The sequence below is a fragment of the Neofelis nebulosa genome, chromosome 11 (genome assembly GCF_028018385.1).
Source record: "Neofelis nebulosa isolate mNeoNeb1 chromosome 11, mNeoNeb1.pri, whole genome shotgun sequence".
Taxonomy (NCBI): Eukaryota; Metazoa; Chordata; class Mammalia; order Carnivora; family Felidae; genus Neofelis; species Neofelis nebulosa.
This window is the reverse complement of record NC_080792.1, coordinates 128,951-151,148: the sequence shown is the minus strand read 5'-3', so window position 1 is coordinate 151,148 and position 22,198 is coordinate 128,951. Positions and strand designations below refer to the sequence as shown.

The following is a 22,198-nucleotide window of genomic DNA, read 5'->3' as shown; positions in this document are numbered from 1 at the left end:
CTTTAACTTTTGACATTTTAATTATAATGCATCTCAGTGGGTCTCTTTGGGTTCATCTTATTTGGAACTCTCTAGGCTCTCTTGGATCTGGATGTGCTTCTTTCCCCAGTTAGGAAAGCTTTCAGTCACTATTTCTTCAAATAATTTTCTGCCCCTTTCTCTCTCTCTTCTCCTTCTGGGAGTCCTATCATGTGGGTGTTAGTCCATTTGATGTTGTCCTATAACCCCTTAAGCTATCTTTACCTTTTTTTTTTTTCATTCTTTTTTCTTTTTGCTGCTCTGATTGGGTGAGTTCCACTGCCCTGTACTTGAATTCATCGATTCTTTCTTTGCTTCATTTAGTCTATTGTTGAACCCCTCTAATGTATTTTTTGTGTTTATTTATTTATTTTGAGAGAGAGAGGGAGAGAGAGAGAGGGAGAGAGAGAGAGAATGAGCATGAGTAGGGGAGAGGCATACAGAGAAGGAGAGAGAGAATCCCAAGCAAGCTTGGTGCTATTAGTGTGGAGCCTGATGCGGGCTTGATCTCATGAATTGTGAGATCATGACCTGAGCTGAAATCAAGAGTCAGACGCTTAACCAACTGAGCCACCCAAATACCCCACCTCTAATGTATTTTTAAGTTCAGTTATTGTATTCTTCATCCAGTGACTTCTGTTTGGTACTTATATTTTCTATCTCTTTATTGAACTTCTCACTGTATTCATCCATGCTTCTCTCAAGTTTGGAGAGCATCTTTGTGACCATTACTTTGAATTCTTCGTGAGGTAAACTACTTATCTCCATTTCATTGAGGTTATTTTCTGAGGTTTTATGTTGTTCTTTTGTTTGGAATATATTCCTCTGTTTCCTCATTTTGCTTGTTTCTCTCTTTGTGTTTCTATGGATTAGCTGAAACAGCCATCTTTTCCAGTTTTGAAGGAATCGTCTTGTGTAGATGAACCTTACTGCTTAAACTTACTGTAGCTCTTGGTTGTCTCTCAAACTTTTGTGATCGTCCAAGCAGCCCATTTTAATAGCTCCCAGTTGTTGAGTGTGCAAGGCCTGTTAGTGTCCCAGTGGGTGGAGTCTCAGTCAGCATGTAGATTCGGGCTGATTGGAAGCTATACACTCAGGTAGCAGATTTTAAAGTATGCAAATATATACAGTCCTGAGGGACCACGAGCATAAGCCCTTTTGGCCACAGAACAGGTGATCTGGAGGTCCCCAGGCCTGTGTTCCCTGAGAGCATCTCTGTAGCTTCTAGATGTGTGCCAACTCTGAAGCTTGCCCATGAGGCTGAAGTTCCAGGACAAGCAAATAGGCCTCTTTTATAGGGAGACTAGGGATGTGTTCCAGTCTGCGGTGCCATGGGGGTGGCAGCCTACCAAGAACTAGCTGCCTTTTATAGTCCCATGGGACCCAGGAACGCAAGCCTCCTGGCCACCAGAGTCATTCAAGGAGGTGTTCTGGGGTGGCAGCCACAAAGACTAGGACACCCGATGTGAGAACTAGGGCACCAGGCATGTGTAAGAGCTCCCCTCTGAGGGATGCTGGCAGCCTGGAGCATGGCAGAGGGATGAAGGTAAAACCACCTTCCAAGGGCTCTGGAAGGCTTTCCAGTCAAGCCTGAGATGTGTGTTTAATCAGAAGCCTGCTCCTCGGGCTGCAGCATCGGTGACAGCTTACAGCCCTCTTTCTCCAAAGAACTGAACTCCTGGCTCTGTTGTCTCTTGCTCTAGCCTGGGAGTGGTGGCTGTTTGAGAACTCTTTCTGCACTGGTTACAGGCCTAGGGGACCCATGAGCACAAAGCCCCACTACTTAGCACAAAGCCAGGTGATGTAGAGGTGGTCCCTGGCAGCAAGTGCAAAACTTGGGGTGCCAGAAAGGTGTAAGCTCATTCCCGGGAGACCCCAGTGAGGGAGAGAGGTAGAGGGGGAGCAAAAGGGTGGTGTCCCCTGGCCTGTGCTCCCCGAGAGCACCTCCATGGCCTCTAGGTGTGTGCCACGCTGGTCTGCCACTTTCTCAGAGATGGACGTATGTTTCAGGCTGCTGTCTGTGTGGTGACCTCAGGACAGTATTCTGCCAACAAGTGTCTCTCTGATTGTTACAGTCCCGTGGGACCCAAGAACACAAGCCCCCTGGCCTCCAGAACCAGAATTTTGAGGGGTGTTCCTTGGCTGCAGCTGCAAAAACTGGGGCACCAGATGCCTGTAAAAGCTTTCTGTGGGAGATACTGTTATTGTGGAGAGTGGAAGAGGGAGAGCATAAAAATGGTGCCCGCCAGGGCAGGGCCTCTGTCCTTGGGAAATATGCCAACAGGCCGGGCTCCTGGGGCCGATGCTTTAAGATTAGTCAATGGACCTCTGACATAAAGTCACTTTTCAAACAGCTGCTTCTGCACTGGCCCTGGGGTGGGGAGTCTATGCAAGCCTTTTAAGAGGTATTTCTCAGGCTGCTCCAGCCCTCTGGGTCTCCCGGTTACCTGCTCCATTGCTTTTCAAAGCCGGATGTTTTGAGGGCTTGTTCCTCAGGTGCAGGTCTTAAAAGTTGGGGTGTCTGATGTGGGGTGGAACCCTTTGCTGCTCCGGGAGAAGGTCTGGGTTTGTGAGTTCCCTCCCGATTGTGGGTTGCTGTGCCGGGGGTGGATTTACAGGAAACCAAGTCTTAGCCTCTGCCACCCACCATGATGTGGCTCTTTTCTTGTTTCTGGATATGCAGCAGCTGCTCAGCTGGTTGTCAGAGGAGAGGAACCTGGTCCGTATGTAGCTGTGGGTCTGGTGTGTCCATGGGAGGGCTGAGTCAGAATCTGGGTTTTGATGGCTGTACTGGGGCAGGAGATGTCCTTGTTTGTAGGACGTTGTCACTGACAGTCCTGGGGCATGCCTTTGGTAGCACACTCAGCTCTTTTTGCTGTACTTGTAACTTTTCTGTGAGATTCTTGGTGTTTTTTTTGAAACTCCGAGGGTATTCATACCCTTTGATACAGTGATTTCATTTCTAGCAATCTGTCCTAGGGAAGTAATCAGAAACCTAAGCTAAGATTTATGTATATAGCTCCCGTACTTTTTTGTAATATGAACTGTAAATAACCCGGTATCTATCAGGAAAATGGCCAACTTAATTTAGATAGATTTCCTATTTTGCAGCAAGTAAAAATACTGTTTTGGAACAATTTATTGCCGTAGGAAAATTCTTGTGCTATGTTACCTGAGAAAGATGCACATCGCTGGGCAGTATCTCAAGTATTTATCCAGCATCTCTTGAGTTATAGCTGATGACTGCCATGGAAGCACTGAAACATCAACACCGTTTGCTGGGATTCCTGTGGGTAGTTTTCTTCTTTATACACATGTTATTTTTCAGAATTTCCAGAATGAGCATATATAATTTTCATAATCAGAACAAAAAGTTTAAAAAAACCAGCACATAATCCCACGGTCTCTCGGGAAACTTTCAGAGGCTTCAAAGGAGTCAGGACACTCGGGGTCCTTTGAGCACGTGGCAGTCCCAGGGCGGGGTCCCAGGTTTATCTCTGTTACCCTCATTTGCTCCGTTTACTTTTTAATTTTTTTAAGTGAGAGAATTTATATATTTTTTGACTTCAGAATGGATTGCTTGCATTTTTCTGAAAAGCTCAAGAAGTCAGAAAGGAACCGTGTGCCACCTCATTCCCAGACAACTGGTTTTGGCTCATAGTATGTGTGCTTTTGTGTGTCCACGCTGGACATTCTGTTTCTGCGCTGACCCGTGTAGGTGTCCTCGCAGCTGTCTTTCCACAGCGGGTGTGTTTCTGTGACTCACACTTTCTGGAGCGCTTTGGGGATGGTTCTGCTCGGTCCACTTGAAGACAGGGGCACAAGAGGAGGCTCTGAGGGTAGAGACTTTGGTTCGGTATATGAAGATAGCTGGTGTGAACCTTCCGTAAAAGCTTCAGAGGTCTCGTGGCATTCCCGGGCTCCCGCCCGAACGCCTAAAGAGGTGCCGGGAAAGTCAGGTGCAGGGGGATTGTGTCTACGGCACTACGTCCGTGCCACTCGGGTGCAGTGCAGGAGCATGAACTTGGCCACATGCGACTGAGTGCCTGGACTTAGCACGAACGAGGGCCTGCTTCCCACTTTCCTTGGAGGTGTTATGAGGGTCCGTGTAGGGCCACATGGTCAACTAGGGACTTGTGGCAGTGCACAGCATTATGAATAAAAATTAAGCATCTGTAGAGAGGAAAAAACAACCGCAGCTTGAAAGCAAAGGTCACCATCCTGGGATGACAGACATTTGCTCCCTCTGGCAGTGCTGGCTGCACAGTCCCTCCCTCCCCTGGCAGATTAGCTTGAGGTCAAGAGGGTTCAGGTCAAGAAATAATGTGTTCACTTTCAAAGCTCTCTGGGGAAGGGTTTGGAAGATGGCACTTGTTTCCTGGGCTAGAGAGACCAACGTTGAATCATTTTGTTTTGTATTAACATAATGAGTTTATTCCATTCCTTGGAAACCTGGTTCAGTAATGAAAAGTTCTCAATCCCCAAAAGTGCTCTTTTTATGAAGATAAAGGAGAAGAAAACAAGGTGAGGAAAGGAAAAAGAACTTGCATGTTGACGGGGGTGTCTTCAGGGATAAGGAGCACCCAGGAATCCAACATGAGAGGCAGGAAGAGCAGGCACACAGGTATGGCACCAGAGAGTGGTGGGGAATGGACGGTGACGCACAGGAAGTGGTTCTGCACGTCAGAAAGTATGTGTGCAGGTTACCTGGTGTTACATGAGGGTCTCAGCGCCAGCATGTACCAGAGGAAGATCCTGATGCTTGTTGGATGGGCCTTGGTCCTTAAGGTCATTTGCTTTGAGGCACATCCTATCACTCTCTGGGCAGTAATTTTTTGGGGTATTAGCCAGTGGTTCTCAAGGTGTGACTCCTGGGCTGGCAGGTTCCACATTACCTGGGAACTTGTTAGAAATGAAAAATTTCAAGCCCTACCCACAGATCTCCTGAATTCAGGCCTCTGTGGCCAGGGCGGGGGGGGGGGGCAGTCAACTCTGGCTGATTCTGACACACCACTGCAATCGATGCCTGAGAAGTGGGAGAGCCTTCCAGCCTGCGTCAGATGGGAAGTCCTTAAGTTTACACCACGTACCTTATCTTCCTACAAGTTGGAAATCAGCTAAGCAGGTTCATATTTGCAATAGGAACAATACATATTAAATTTTTTTCAAGTTTTTATTTAAATTGCAGTTACGATAGAGTGTAATATTAGTTTTAGGTGTAGAATTTAGGGATTCATATTAAATATTTTTGTGTTTTGAGGAACTGGCTGCTAGTTCAGCCTTATGTACTTTTAAGTTGAACTTTCAGAGCACTGTGACTGATGTTTAGTGTTGCTACGAAACCTCAGCACACGAATTCCTGTTATGAGTACGTTTTTCTCCAGCAGGATAGCCTGGTACCACCCATCCTCGTGCCTATTTCTTTTCATGCAAGGACTACCAGGGATGTTCCCACCATATTTGGCTCATACTTGCCATCAGCGCTTTCGTTCATTCATTCATTTATATATTTTTAAAGGACAATCTCCATTTTACTTTTTTCCAGAGACAGTTTTTCTTCAGTCCTTAAGGACTTAGCTCCTGACACAGGCTTTGGTGGGGGTCCTGGGGCAGCACCTGAGGGCCTGAATCAGGGTGGGGAATTCTGTCCTCGGTGCCTCAGGAGCTCCCAGGTCCCTTGCCATGAATGGCAAGCTCACAATGTAACGTAGTTTCACATGCGCTCGGAACCACGCAGGCGTCGAAGACTCACTTCCAAAATGTCCCTGGTGGCGGTGGCGTCTACTGTGTTCCAAGTAATGAACTTTTTTTTTTTTTTAAATGTTTATTTATTTTGAGAGAGGGCATGCGCAGAGCCAGGGAGGGGCAGAGAGATGCGGGGGTGAGGGGAGAGAATCCCAAGCAGGCTCTGCACTGTCAGGGTGGAGCCCCATGTGGGGCTTGATCTCACAAAGTGTGAGATCATGACCTGAACTGAAACCAAGAGTCGGGCGCCTAAGGACTGAGCCACCCAGGCGCCCCTGAGTAATTAACTTCTTAATGGCTTTGTCCCGGGCCTGCGATGGGCACAGCTGGAGCAGCGGATATGCTACATGCAGCCGTGGCCCTTTCTGCCATGACTGTTACTCCTTTCCTTGGTCATCTTGGAGACGAGGGTCCGAGAGATGCATCAGAACTTCTAAAAACATTTGACGGAGACGTGAGAATAACTTATGGCCTTCTGTTGGAAGACTTACCTCAGATTTTAGCTAAACTGGATTTAAAAAAAATTTTTAATGTTTATTTTTGAGAGAACAAGCACGCACAAGCAGGGGAGGGGCAGAAGGAGACACTGAATCTGAAGCAGGCTCCAAGGCTCTGAGCTGTCAGCACAGAGCCCAACGTTGGGCTCAAACCCACGGGAGCTGCGAGATTGTGACCTGAGCCCAAGTCAGATGCTTAAGCGACTGAGCCACCCAGGCGCCCCTGGATTTTTTGACTATCAGCATTTTTCAACTTGCCATGACACCCACTCCCCATGTGTGATCACTTTGTATAATACTGCAAAATGCTACATAAGTTCTGATTCACTGGACAGTCTCATACCTGCTGAAAGGCTGACTCTTCTGAGCACCATATGCCCTGGGCTTGGTGTGGATGATCGGTCAGGCAGATGTGCACCAGCCGCACAGCCAGGTGTGTGCACCCGCCTCTCCACCTCCGTGACCAGCTTAGCCCCGTCTCTTCTGACTGTGGGGGTGACCGTCCAGAGTTTCCTCAACTATGAACTGGGACAGGGTTGCCACAGCTCCGTGTCATTGAAAGGGTTATGTTGATGAACGCTTGTAGAAAGCACATTTCTTCCGGGAATTCTCGGTGCCCGCTGCTATCACCGTGATATCTGTGACGGCTGAGTGCGTAGATCACGTTCCTATGCACTATGCTTAGCAATGTCAGAATGAAGGAGCATTAATGGCAATTTTGCAAACCTGGGTATATTTAAGAAACGCTGTATAGTAAGCATTTGGAAAATCTTTTTTTCAAAAGGACTTAAAAAGAAGTTTCTAGACCTAAAACACATCTGTCTCCCATCAACTACAACTTGGTTATCTGCAATGACCTACAACCTGCTTGAGCTTCAGCCCATTTTGTCATCTGTAAAAGGGATAATGTTACTCGCCTCATGGAACATGTATGAAGATTAATGGAACATGGAACATGTACAGATTCATGGAACATGTATGAAGATTAAGTGAAAAAATATGGCACAAGATATGCACTGGGTACATACTGGAGGTGCTCCATTCTGAGGTAAGCATCTCTCTGCTCAGCATTAACTGGTCGTTTCTCCAATATTTAGAACACAAGTGAAAAGTATCATTAATTGCAGAGAAAAAGTTTTTATTCTTTGATATATAAAACCAACAAAACTTTAATGTGTAATACAACATAGTTTTTTTTTTTTTTTTGTTTAAGAAGAAAATGGCAGAAGTAAAGATCTGGGTACAAAAATACACTCAAGCAGCTGTTCCAAGAAATTCAGAACTCCTAATATTATAAACAACAGCATACAAATCTCGGATTGGTAGGTTTTTTCTTCTTTCCCTAAAAAATCATTCACATTTGCTTAATTTAAAACACGTTAAGAAATATAACTTTCCTTCTTGGTGACAGACCAGTTACTCAAGAAGATATTAAAAAACCAGCAATAACTCAGCAAAAGAACATTTCATTTGTGATAGTAACTAGCATTAGACTTTTGGTTCTATAATACTTATCGTAGTAAAAAAAACCCACTTCTGACTGCTTGGATGCCAGAAAAGATGCTCATACAGCTCACTGGAGCCCATAAATTTGGATGTATTTGGACTCTCACCCTCTACCTCAACGGGAGAGCATCTCTGGTCTTCCCTGTGCTTAGGAACACAACCAACAGTGATCCTGGCACACAAATAACAAAATCAAACATAGCTGCAGGAAACCACAACTGCTCAATAAAAGCTATTTCTGCCTAATAAATAGTTACCAAAGGAAAAATTATTTGCTTTTACACTTAATGAAGAAAAATGAAGATGTTGAGATACTGTTTTCAATCTGTTAGCAGCCTGACATCCATGAAGTCAGGACAGTTCTGTGGCTGACCAGCAGGGGGTGCTGGACCACAGGAGAAGCAGCTGTATACTCTCCCAAGAAAGGCATCCTAAAAAAATATTTTTACTTGTATTTATATGAAAGCTTTATTTGGTCAAAGTTTAGTTCTCAGAGTATAAGTGTAACATTTTCTCCTCCACATTGGATTCAAACAAAATACACTTCATATAATATTGGATCAAACATGAATAAACCTATAAAATTACTAAATATATAAATATTGCTGGAAGATCAAAGGGAAATGATAATGAATTTACTCTGTGTTAAAAATCAGTAAGTTCCACGTGACTTGTGAATTTAAAACAAAGATAACAGAAACTACACATCCAAATGGCTGTGAGCTTTCAGAGGCCTGCCAGGGGTGTGTGGTGGGCTTATCCATCATTTCCACTGAAAATATTTCAAAACTTGCCCTCAGACTCAAACCCCAGGAAAAGACTAGTTTTTATCTCAGAGTCAATGGTGGCTTTTGGTCACGGAAGTATTGCCGAGACTTACCTTCCAGTACCTTCCAACCCCGCAGGGCTAAGTTCGCCCCGCCCAGAGGCTGAGCCTCCGCAGGTGCCGTGATCCATGCGAGCTTTTCCCTGGGATGTGTGGGGGTCTGGCACCCGCTTGGCTGTCTGAAATTCATTGTCACTGGTCATACCTGTTACAGGCTTGGGCGCATTGCCTCTTCAAAGCCAGGCTCTGGCTGCCACCTTCCTCCCTCATTCCTGCCGGTGAGCGGAGTCTGCAGGGCAGCCGGGGCGCGCACTCACAACAGTGCTGACGTCACAGGTTGTTTTTGCACAGGTCACATTAAAGACACAAATCTATGTTTCAAAAGGAATTTTAAAGCTTCATTTATAAAAGTATTTTCAAAACCAAGTATTTTCTGCACCTGGTCAGACCCTCTCTGCCACGTTATTTACGAAAGTGCTGGGACCTGCCCCCGGCTGAGCACTGACTGCACGCGTGTGCATTTTCTGTTCCGTGGAGAAGTCTATAAAAATAGTATCTGGGGGCGCCTGGGTGGCGCAGTCGGTTAAGCGTCCGACTTCAACCAGGTCACGATCTCGCGGTCCGTGAGTTCGAGCCCCGCGTCAGGCTCTGGGTTGATGGCTCGGAGCCTGGAGCCTGTTTCCGATTCTGTGTCTCCCTCTCTCTCTGCCCCTTCCCCGTTCATGCTCTGTCTCTCTCTGTCCCAAAAAATAAATAAAGAACGTTGAAAAAAAAAAAAAAAAAAATAGTATCTGTATTTTCTATCCGTCAGCTGGAACACACGCGGGGTGTGGGCCAAGAGGGTGGGATAAATAAAAACAACAAGGGGCCCGAAGCGCACAGTGCCTGTCCCCACTCGCACCCGGGACCCGCGGTTACCAGCGCCTCCAGGGGGCGCGGCGGCCCTACAGCGTCACGGCCGGGCCGTGCTCCTCCACGGCGCCAGGGGGCAGCGGCAGGGCCAGGCTGTGGCGAGGGTCGGCGCGCAGGGAGCTGAGCAGCCTGTGCGCTGGGCCCGCGCCGTTGACCCGCGCCTGGCTGCCCGGGGGCGGCGGCCTGGGTGCCGGCCGCGGCTCCAGCACGCCCTCGAGCACCACGTCGGGCTCGTCGTCGCTGTCCGCGTCGTCGGGCTGCAGGTGCAGCAGCGCGGGCGCGGCGGGCAGGCTGTGGCGGCTGGCCGCGCTGTCCGAGGAGCGGCCCGAGCTGCCCGACGCGCGGCTGCCGCGCACCACGTTGTTCCTCTGGTTGGCCGGCTTGACCGTGACGATGAGGTTGTGGCTGTTGGCGATCATCATGTCCGTGACCTGGTCCAGCGTCTTCCCGGCCACCTCGATGCCGTTCACCTCCAGGACCTCGTCGTCCACGGCCAGCAGCCCGGTGCTCTCGGCCAGGCCGCCGGGCACCATGCGCGAGATGAAGATGCCCGGCACCTTCTCCAGGCCCTGCGGGGCCACGCGCACGCTCGTGCCGTCGCGGATGTAGAAGCCCAGCGGCTTCTGGCAGCCATGCCTGTACAGCCTCACGCGGCGGTGCGTCTCGGGCAGGATGTCCACGTCGATGATGGAGGACACGGGGCGGAAGTCGTGCGGCAGGCCGATGTGCAGGTGTGCGCGCCGGCGGGGGCCGTCCTCGCGCAGCGCCAGCGCCTTCCTCCGGCGGGATAGAGAGCCACCGGCCCCGAAGCTGCAGTGCTCGGCCTCCTCTGAAACAGCAGAGGGGGTGGCGGTCAGGATGGGGGGAGGTACTGGTCAGGACAGGGGGCGGCACCGGGAGGGGGAGGGGGAGGCGGTCAGGACGGGGGTGGGGGGAGAGGGGGCACCGGGAGGGGGAGGCGGTCAGGAGGGGGGCGAGGCATGGGAGGGGGAGGCACCGGAGAGCACGGCGACGCCTGAGGGCTGGGGCTGCCCGTGGGGTCTGGCTCTCTGCCGCTTACCTGTGGGCTGCTCCTCGGATGTGCCCTGGGACCCCACAGAACTCTGAGGCAGTGGGCCCCACCATCACATCACATCTTTCAGCTAATTCCCTACAAGTCTCGCCCAAATGTGTAGCACTTCACTTTTCTGGAAAGTCTCAACCTCTAGGATGATACTCTGGAGTAACTTTCAGAGCCCACAGCCATCTGGCATCAGTTGGGCTGGCCATATAGTTAAGTCCAATCGCGTCCCTACAGTTAGCTCTCTGGAACTCTCCAAAACCACCCCCACGCAACCAACATGACTGCAAGGTGAAGAGGCAGGAATGAGACTACAATAAAGAGAATTAACAATGGATGGAAGGCTTAAAAGTGCCCGATTACATTCTGGGAAGACGGCAGAGCAGGGGCCCCGGGAATCTCTCCCCCCCAGATGACAACAGCAGGGGCGGAACCTGTGTGATGGGACTGCTTTGGAACTGTGGACTCTGCCCGAGGCCTGCCACGTGTCCGGGAGAAGTCGTCGATTTTGGTCCACTCCAGCTCGCAGCACAGCAGCACCTGCCCGTCCCGCGCCCCAGCCACGTGGCAGGCAGCCGGGCACGTGTTTCTGGAGCAGCCCGCAGAAGCCAGGTGGACGAAAAGGACCCCGTCCCCCAAACGCCAGGAGGCCATGCTCTGACCACACAGGTGCGGACTCAGAGGCTGGCGGCCATTGCTGTCACCCCTCCGGCTCCAGCTCGAGTGACTTCAAGGGGATAAGTGCCCTCTTATCCCCCTTTTGTTTTCCACTTTTCCCCTTTCGGGAGCCACACGTTAAAGACTAGGACATTGAAAAACAGCTGCCTATTTGGGGGAAATTAGGAAGTGACGGCACATGTCCAAGGAAAGGCTCAGAAAAGGCCGAGGAAGACATTAAATGGACACCTCAGGCTGACCCCCGGCACAGAGCCTGCAACCATGAAAAGAGCGACGACAACAAAACAGCAAACCCTGGGGAAGGGGGAGAATCTGATTTCCAGAGTAACCGCATCATGAGATTCGAATGTCCAGCGCTCAGCAAATCACAAGGCACACAAAGAAACAGGAGACTTTGGCCCATTGAAAGAAAAAAGATAATTCAACAGAATCTGTCCCTAAAAAGGACCTGGTGTCAGATCTACTTGAGAGACTTTAACACAATTGCCTTGAGACCATGGGGAAGATGGTGGAATAGGAGGATTCTGAGCTCACCTCCTCCCACAGACACACTGAATACACCCAGGCATCCCCTACATATAATGCAACTCAATCTGAGAACAACCTGAAGCTAGTACAGTGGCTCTTCCACAGCCAAGGACAGAAAGAAAAAGCCACACCAAGAAGGACAGGAGGGGCAAAGACTGAGTCAGGAAACAAACCCCTGGCACGTGAGAAGGGAATCACAGATGCAGAGAGGATATCACACTCCCTGAGGAGTAAGGGGATCAAGCCCAATGGGCACCCGTGGTCCTGGGAACCTGCACCAGGAAGATGAGTCCCCATAATATCTAGCCTTAAAAATCAGCAAGGCTTAACCCTGGAAGCTTTGAAAACCAGTAAAGCCTAATTCCAGGAGAGCAACAAAGAAATCAAAGAGGAAATAAAAAAAATTTCCTGGAGACAAATGAAAATGGAAACACAATAGTTTTTTTAGGATGCAGCAAAAACAGTTCTAAGAGGGAAGTTTATAGCAATATAGGCCTACCTCAAGAAACAAAAAAAGTCTCAAACAATCTGACCTTACACCTGAAAAAGACTATAATAAGAATAAAGCCCAAAGTTAGCACAAGGAAGGAAATAAAAAAGACCAGAGCAAAAATAAATAGAGACCAAAAGACAATATAAACGACCAATGAAACGAAGAGCTGTTCTTTGATAAGGTAAGCAAAACTGATAAACCTTTAGCCAGACTCATCAAGAAAAAAAGAACTCAAGTAAATAAAATTATAAATGAGAGAATTTAAAACTGACATCACAGAAATCCAAAGGATTATAAGAAATTACCATGAAAAATTATACACCAACAAATTGGACAACCTAGAAGCAATAGATAAATTCCTAGAAACATACAATCTTCCAAGACTGAATCAGGAAGAAATAGAAAATCTGAACAGATTACTAGTAACAAAATTGAATTGGTAATCAGAAAACTCTGGCACAGGTGAATTCTACCAAATATTTTATATTTAATTTAATATTTTATCTTATTATTTTATGTTAGAGAGAAAGACAGTATGAGCAAGGAAGAGGGGAGAGAGAAAATCCCAGGCTCCAAGCTGAGCATGGAGCCCAATGTGGGGCTCGATCCCATGACCCTGGGACCATGACGTGAGACAAGATCCAGAGGTGGAAGCTCAACCGATTGAGCCACCTGGGCACCCCTCCACTAAACATTTAAAGAAGAGTTAATGCCTGTGCTTCTCAAGCTATTTCAAAAAATAGAAGAGGAAGGAAAATTTTAGAATTCATTCTTCAAGGCCAGCATTACGATGACACCAAAACCAAGGACACTCCAAAAAAGAAAATGAGGCCAATGTCTCTGATGAACATAGATGTGAAAATCCTCAACAACATATTAGCAAACCAAATTCAATGCTACATTAGAAGGATCAGGTGGGATATATTTCAGGGATGCATGGAAGGTTCAATATCTGCAAATCAATCAGTGTGATGACCACATTAACAAAATGTGATCATCTTAATGGATGAAGAAAAAGCATTTGACAAAATTCAACATCTGCTTATGACAAAAACTCTCAACAAAGTGGGTGTAGAGGAAACATACCTCAACATAATAAAGGCCATGTATGATAACCTATAGCTTACATCATAGTCAATAGTGAAATGCTGGCATCTTTTCCCCTGAGATCAGAAACAAGTCAATGATGTTTACTCACCAGTTTTATTCAAAATGGTATTAGAAGTTGCAGGTGGAACAGTCAGACAAGAGAAACAAACAAGGGACATCCAAACTGGGAAGGAAGAAGTAAAACTGTCACTACTTGCAGATGATAAGATTACATATAGAAAACCCTAAAGACTCCACCAAAAAACTATTAGAATAAATGAATTCAGTAAAGTTGTAAGATACAAAATCAATATACAGAAATCTATTGTGTATAATAACTAATAACACACTAGCAGAAAGGAAAATTAAGAAAACAATCCCATTTACAATTGCAACAAAAATAATAAAACACCTAGGAATAAACCTAACCAAGGAAGTGAAAGATCTATGAACTGAAAACTCTAAGACACTTACAAAAGAAATTGAAGAAGACACAAGTAAATGGAAAGATATTCCATGCTCACTGACTGGAAGAATTAATATTGTTAAAATGTCCATATTACCTAAAGCAATCTACAGATTCACTGAAATCCCTATCAAAATGCCAATGGCATTTTTCACAGAAATAGAACAAACAACCCTAAAATTTGTATGGAACCACAAAAGACCCCAAACAGCCAAAGCAATCTTGAGAAACAACAAAGCTGGAGGTATCATGCTCCCTGATTTCAAACTAGATTACAAAGCTGTAGTAAACAAAACCGTATGGTATTGGCATAAGAACAGACAATAGACCGGGGCACCTGGGTGGCTCAGTCGGTCCAGCGTCCAACTCTTGATTTCAGCTCGGGTCCTGATCTCATGGTTCGTGAGATTGAGCCCCGCATTGGGTTCTTCTCTGACAGAGCAGAGCCTGCTTGGGATATTTTCTCTCTCTCTCTCTCTCTCTCTCTCTCTCTCTCTCTCTCTCTCTCTCTCTGTCCCTCCTCTGCTCACACTTTCTCTCTCTCTCAAATAAGTAAACATTAAAAAAATTAAAAAGTGGGGTGCCTGGGTGGCTCAGTTGGATAGGCATCTGACTTCGGTTCAGGTCATGATCTCATGGTTCGTGGGTTTGAGCCCCACCTCGGGCTCTGTGCTGACAGCTCAGAGCCTGGATCCTGCTTCGGATTCTGTGTCTCCCTCTCTCTCTCTCTGCCCCCGTCTCTCAAAAAGAAATAAACATTAAAAAATTAAAAAAAATTAAAAAGAATAGATGACAGGCCAATAGAACAGCATAGACAGCCTAGAAATAAACTCACACATATATGGTCAATTAACTTATGACAAAAGAGACAAGAATATACACTGGGGGAAGGACACTCTTGAATAAATAGGCCATGAAAACTGGACAACCATATGGAAAAGAATGAAACTAGACTATTATCTTATACCATATACAAAAATTAGCAAAAACAGTAATTTGAAAAGATATAGGCACTCATATGTTTATTGCAGCATTGATTACAATAGCCAAGATATGGAAGCAACCCAAGTGTCCACTGTTGGATAAAGAAGATGTGGTACATACATGTACAATATATGTACATTTATATGTACATATATGTACATTATTCAACCATAAAGAGTGAAGTCTTGCCATTTGTAACAATGTGGATGGACCTTGACTGCATTATGCTAAGTGAAATTGTGTCAGAGAGACACAAATATTGGATGATTTCACTTGCATGCAGAATCTAAAAAAACAAAATAAACAAATAAAAATAACAACAGCAAAACCAGAAACAGACTCCTAAATACAGAGAAAAAACTGGTGGCTGCCAGAGGGAGGAAGGTTAGGGGACAGAATGAAACAGGTGAAGCGGATAAGAGGTACAAACCTCCAGTTGTAAAATAAACAAGTCAGTGATGAAAAGTACAGCATAGGGAATATAGTCAATAATACTGGTAACTTTTTTGGTAACAGATGGTAATTACACTTACTGTAGTGACCATTTAATAATGTATATAATTGTTGAACCACTACCATACACCTGAAAATATTACAATGCAACTTACTAAAATTAGAAAAAAAAAAAACCAGCCTTGGGGCGCCTGGGTGGCGCAGTCGGTTAAGCGTCCGACTTCAGCCAGGTCACGATCTCGCGGTCCGTGAGTTCGAGCCCCGCATCAGGCTCTGGGCTGATGGCTCAGAGCCTGGAGCCTGTTTCCGATTCTGTGTCTCCCTCTCTCTCTGCCCCTCCCCCGTTCATGCTCTGTCTCTGTCTGTCCCAAAAATAAATAAAAAACGTTGAAAAAAAAATTTAAAAAAAAAAAAAAAAAAAAAAAGAAAAAAAAACCAGCCTTAAAAATGCTCAAGAAACTAAAGGAAGATTTGGAGGAAGAAGATGATATATCAACAAAATGGAAATATTGATAGAGAGGCAGAAAACCTAAAATGTTACCAAATAGAAATTCTGCAGCTGAAGAGTATAATAATCAAAATGAAAAAAAATCACTGTCAGCTATGAATAGGCAGAAGGAATCAGTGAACTTGAATATAAGACAATGAAAGTTAGCGTGTCTAAGGAACAGAAAGAAAAAATGCTTGAAGAATAGTGAATAGAGCCTAAAGAAACTTTGGGACACCATTTAGGGAACCAACACATGCATCATGGGAGTCTTGGAAGAAGAGAACGTGGCCCAGGGAACAGCTGAAGAAATAATGCCTGAAAACTTCCACATTTGATGAAATGCATGAATATAAACATCTAATAAACTCAATGAACTCTAAGATGAACTCAAACAGACCCACATGTAGACACATTATAATCCACTTTATAAAGACAGAGAGACTCTTGAAAGCAGCAAGAAATGAGTCACCAGGGACCCTTATCAGATTATCAGTCTATCATTAACATTTCTCATCAGGAACTGGAGGCCAGGAGGCAGGGGGCTGATACATTCAAAGTACTAGAAGAAAATAACTGTCAATCAAGAATCCTATATCCAGCAAACTGTCTTTGCAAAGTGAGGGAGAAATTCACACTCCCAGATATATGAAAGCTGAGAAAGTTTGTATCACTAGACCTGCCTGGCAAGACATGTTCAAGGGAGTCTTTCAGGTGAAGTGAAGGACAACTAGACAGTAACTTGAAGCTGTGTGAGAAATAAAGATCTGAATGAAGGTAAATACAAGGACTATTATAAAAGCTAGCATCATAACAATATATAACTTGTATAATAGACTATTATCACAATAGTCTGTAGGTGCTCTTTTTGTTTCTACATGATTTAAGAAACTAATATATTTAAAGGATAAGAAATATTTGTCTAAAAGCTGGTATTATTGTAACTTTGGTTTGTAACGTCAAATTTTGTCGTCTACACAACATAGACGACTTTCGTGTTTACAAGGATTATCAGTTTGTGTTTTTGGGCACGCATGTATAATGTAATTTCGTGACACCAACAACAGAGCATTGTGTTTGGAGCTGCCGTGCTGTTACTGAACGTCTGCTTCTATCAGTTACATTAGATCCTTCGGAAGTTAGCTGTAACCACCAAGAAAATTACTATAGAATTGACACAAAGGACATTAAGAAGGGATTTAAACATTTCACTACAAAAAAATTAACACAAAAGAAGAGAGGAATGCAAGCCATGAGGGACAAAAAAAGCTAAGGGGCATATAGAAAACCAAGAGCACAGGGACAGAAGTAAGTCCCTTCTTATCAGTAGTTCCTTTATATGCAAATGAATTAGGCCCTCAAATGAAAACGCAGGCTGGCAGAATGAATAAAAACACATGATCCAACAATATGCTGTCTTGACAAGAGACTCTCTTGTGACCCAGTGACACAAACAGGAAAGTGAAAGGAAAAAGTTTCCATGAAAAAGCAGGCGTGGTTCTACTAATATCAGACAAAACAGACTTTAAATAAAAAAGGTTACACAAGGGGCGCCTGGGTGGCTCAGTCGGTTAAGCGTCCGACTTCGGCTCAGGTCCGTGAGTTAGAGCCCCGCGTCCGGCTCTGTGCTGACCGCGCAGAGCCTGGAGCCTGTTTCAGATTCTGTGTCTCCCTCTCTCTCTGACCCTCCCCTGTTCATGCTCTGTCTCTCTCTGTCTCAAAAATAAATAAACATTAAAAAAAAAAAAGTTACACAAGACAAAGGATATTACATATTAATAAAGGGATCAATAGAGCAAGAAGATATAACAATTACAAACATTTACACACCTAGTAACAGACCATCAAAAGATAGGCAGCAAAGCCTGACACAACTGAAGGTGGAAACAGTTCTAAGATAACAGCTGGTGACTCCAATACCCGTCTCATAATAAGGGACACAAAAACCAGACAAGATAAGTGGGCAAACAGAGGACCTAACACAATAAGCCAACTAGACCTGAGAGATACATACAGAACATTCCACCCAACGAGAAGACGATACTTGATTTCCTCAAGTGCACCTGGGACATTTTCCAAAATAGACCAAATGTTAAGCCACAAATTAAGTTTCAATAGATTTTAAAAGATAGATATCATACAAAGTATCTTCCCTGACCACAGCATGAGGAGGCAGAAATCAGTAACATAAAGAAAACTAGAAAATTCACTACAAAGTAAAAACTAAACAACACTTTGTAACAACCAATGGCTCAAAGAACAAATCACAGGGCAATGAGAAAATACTTAGGGATGAATGAAAACAAAAACACAACCAAAACTCAAGGAATGTAGCAAAGGCAATCCTGAGAAAGAAATTTATACCTATAAATGCTTATGTTAATATCAGGAAAGATCTCAAATCAACAACCTAACTTTACAACTTAAAGCACTAGAAAAATAAGAACAAATTACGCTCAAAGCAGAAGGAAGGAAATAATAATGATTAGAGATATATGCAGTACAGGATATAAAAACAATAGAGAAAATCAATGACAGAAAAGGTTAGTTCTTCAAAAAGACCAATAATATTGGCAAAACGTTAAATGGACTAAGAAAAAGAGAAGACTTGGGGTGCCTGGGTGGCTCAGTCAGTTAAGCATCCAACTTTAGCTCAGATCATGACCTTGCCAAAGGTTTGAGCCCTGCATAAGGGCTCTGTGCTGACAGCTTGGAGCCTGGAGGCTGCTTTAGGTTCTGTGTCTCACTCTCTCTCTGCCCCTCTCCCACTTGCACACGCACGCGTGCACGCTCTCTCTCTCTCTCTCTCAAAAATAAATAAACTTAAAAAAAGACTAATTACTAAAATCAGAAATTAAAGTGGGGACACCGCTACCATTTCTACAGAAATGAAATAGATTTTAAGAAAGTACTAGGAGCAATTGCATGCCAACAAGTGGGGTCACCTAGATGGACAAACTTCTAGAATCATAAAACCTACCAAGGCTGAATCATGAAGAAATACAAAATCGGAATAGATCTATAAATGGTAAGGAGATTGAATCAGTGATCAATGCTCTCTCAACAAAGAACAGTCCTGGACCTGATGGCTTTACTGATGAATTCTGCCAAACATTAAAGAGGAAATAATACCAATCTTTCTCCAACTTTTCCAAAAATTTGAAGAAGAGAGAATAGTTCCAAACTAATTCTAAGGCTAGCATTACCCTGATACCAAAGCCAGACAAAGCACAATGGAAAAAAGCCCACAGACCAATATTCCTTGTGCTCACTGATGCAAAAATACTCAACAAAATACTTGCAAACAAAGTTTAGCAGTATATTAAGAGGATTATACACCATGACAAGTGGGATTCTCCCCTGGAATGCAAGGGTGAGTCAACATACAAAAATCAACGTGACGTGCCATATCAACAAAACGAAGGGAAAAACACATGATCATCTTGATGCAGAAAAAGCATGTGACAAAATACAACACCCTTTCATTATAAAAACACTCAGCAAAATAGGACTAAAAGCAAACCGCCTCCACATAAGAAAATCTACATATGAAAAAATCATAGCAAACATAATACTCAGTGGTGGAAAAAAAAGCTTGTCCTCTAAGAGCAGGAAGAAGGCATAGACCGCTGCTTCCATGACTTCTGTTCAACACAGTAGCTGTTCAACACTAGGCAGAGCAGTTAGGCAAGAAAAAGAAATAAAACACATTCAAATTGGAAAGGAAGAAGTAAAACCATCTCTCTTTGCAGATGATCTGATCTTAAATGTGGAAAATGCTAAAGACTCCATGAAAAAGCTGTTAGCTCCAATAAGCTAATTCTGCAAAGTAGCAGGATACAAATCAAGACACAAAAAAGCATCTTCCATAAACGAGCAGTGAATGATCTGAAAAGGAGATTACAAACACAATCCCATTTGACAGCCTCAAAAAGAACAAAATACTTAGGAATTAGCTTAGCCAAGGAGGTGAAGCCTTGTACAATGAAAACTACAGAACACTGCTGAAAGAAATTAAGACATAAATAAACGGGCGAGGGGGCGCCTGGGTGGCTCAGTCGGTTGGGCGTCTGACTCTTGATTTCAGCTCAGGTCATTATCTCAGGATCACGGGATCAAGTCCCATGTCAGGCTCTCTGCTGAGCATGGAGCCTGCTTAAGATTCTCTCTCTTTCTCTCCCTCTGCCCCTCTCCCCTCCTCAAAAATATTTTTAAAAAGACCTAAATAAATGGAAACACATCCCATGATCATGGACTGGGAGACTTATTGTTAAATGTCAATATTACCCTAAGTGCTCTATAGATGCATTGGAAATCTTATTAAAACTGAATGGCTTTTTTTTTTTTCAGAAACAGTAAAACCCATTCTAAAATTCATATTGAATCTCAAGAAATCCCAAACAGCCAAAATAATCCTGAAAATGAAGAACAAGACTGGAAGAGTTACACTTCCTGATTTTAAAACTAACCACAGAGCTATAGTAATCAAAAAAGTGTAGCACTGGGATAAAGACAGATAGACCAATGGAATAGAATAGAGAGACCATAAGTAAGCCCCCCAGATACGGTCAGTGGAGAAAGAAGTGTCTTCTCAACAAACGGGGCTGGGAAAACTGGATAGCCACACGCAAAAGAATGCAGTCGGACGCCTACTTAATGCCATACGCAAAAATTAACTAAAAAAAGGATCAAAGACCTCAATGTAAGGCCTCGCACTATAAAATTTAGGAGAAAACACAGGAGAAAAGCTTCGTAATACCTGATGATTTATTGGATTTGACACCAAAGGCAGAGGCAACAGAAGAAAAAAGACAAACTGGACTTCATGCAAATTTTAAAAACTTTGTGCATCACAAGTGTGAACAACAGTGAAAAAAAGGTAACCCACAGAATGGGAGACAGTGTTTGCAAATTGTGTATCTTATCGGGATTAATATTCAGAATATAGAAAACTAAAACTCAGTAACAAGGTCCCAATTCAGAAATGGGAAGAGTTCACAATATATGCAAATATCAAACAACCTCTGCATACCTAGCATATCACTCTATACACCAGCTGCACACCTGAACGGCTACAATGTGAAATGCTGACTCTGCCTCACTTTCCAAAATCCAGTTGTGGTAATGGCAACAACAACAACAACAGGCAAAGGACTCGGACACATACTCTCCAAAGAAGACACACAAATGTTCACAGAACACAGAAAGATGTTGAACGTCACTAATAGAGAAATGTTCATAGCACCCTTATTTAATAGCCCCAAAGCAGAAGCAACCCAAAATGTGGTTTATCCACACAGGGGAATATCATTCAGCATTTAAAAGGAAGGCAGTCCCGACGCCTGTGGGACATGAGCCACACGGAGAATATGATGCTCGGGGGTGTGAGCCAGCCACAAGAAGACAAATCCTGCGTCGTCCCACTCATGTGAAGTCCTTAGCAGAGTCACAGTCACACAGAAAGCAGGGTGGTGGCACTGGAGCAGGGGGAGTTGGTGTTGAATGCGGATTGCGTTTCAGTTTTGCAAGCTGACAGAGCAGACGCACGGTAGTGACGGGGACACCGAGTCCTACACCAAAAAATCGTTAAGATGGCAAATTTTATGAGCATTTTACCACAATAAAAAACGGGAACAAAATCCAAAAATTTATTCTAGGTGGCAGCATTTGCACGTTCCCTTCTTTGCCTTCAAAGGCAGCATTCCAGCCTGGTCACCAGGTGTCACCTGGGTAGGCTGAGGGTGGGAGCAGCCAGTGACCATCACTCCCTTTCCGCGGTATGGATGTTCATGGTTGCACATGGCCAGGGACAGACGTGCGCTGTATTATACGAAAACAATCCGTGCTGGGAAGGGGAAGCCCTGGGCCTGCTAGTGAGTGAGATGTGTGCTCTGGCTGCCCTGGCTCCAGGGGCACCCTCACGGGAGCGCCCCTCTGTAGTGCAGGGCTTCCCCCACCGGCCAAAGTCATGCCTTTGTGTTCCCACCGCCAACCTGGGGTGGGGGGCGCTCCAGGTGCCAGGAACTTTCCTGGGGACAGGAAGCTGGCCACGAGGACTCCTTGAACTCCTGTTGAGTTCCTAAAAATGTTCTATGTATTTCCTCTTTTGCACTTGTAAATTAAAAAAAAATTTTTTTTAACATTTATTCATTTATGAGAGACAGCTGGAGCAGGGTAGGGTCAGAGAGAGAGGGAGACACAGAATTGAAGCAGGATCCAGGATCCAGGCTCCGAGCTGTCAGCACAGAGCCCGACATGGGGCTCGAACTCAAGAGCTGTGAGATCATGACCCCAGCCGAAGTCGGACGCTTACCTGCCTGAGCCCCCCAGTCACCCCTCTCTTGCACTTCTAAATCAGAGACTCCGTTCCTTTCCTAGCTTAATCAGAAATGAGCACCCAGGAATGCAGTGTTTGCCAACCAGCAGTGTAACTGAAGATGTGTTTAGTACTCGGTA

General features: G+C 44.8%; 1 protein-coding gene across 1 annotated transcript in view; it reads right to left on the bottom strand.

The window, feature by feature from the left end:
• Positions 1-9,376: 9,376 nt before the first annotated feature.
• PARD6G (par-6 family cell polarity regulator gamma) overlaps positions 9,377-22,198 on the bottom strand; it is a 91,875-nt gene continuing 79,053 nt past the window's right edge. Inside the window, exon 3 of the mRNA XM_058691715.1 lies at positions 9,377-10,333. Within this exon, the coding sequence (XP_058547698.1) occupies positions 9,537-10,333 (797 nt within the window). The 3' untranslated portion in view covers positions 9,377-9,536. The remainder of the gene's footprint in view (positions 10,334-22,198) is intronic.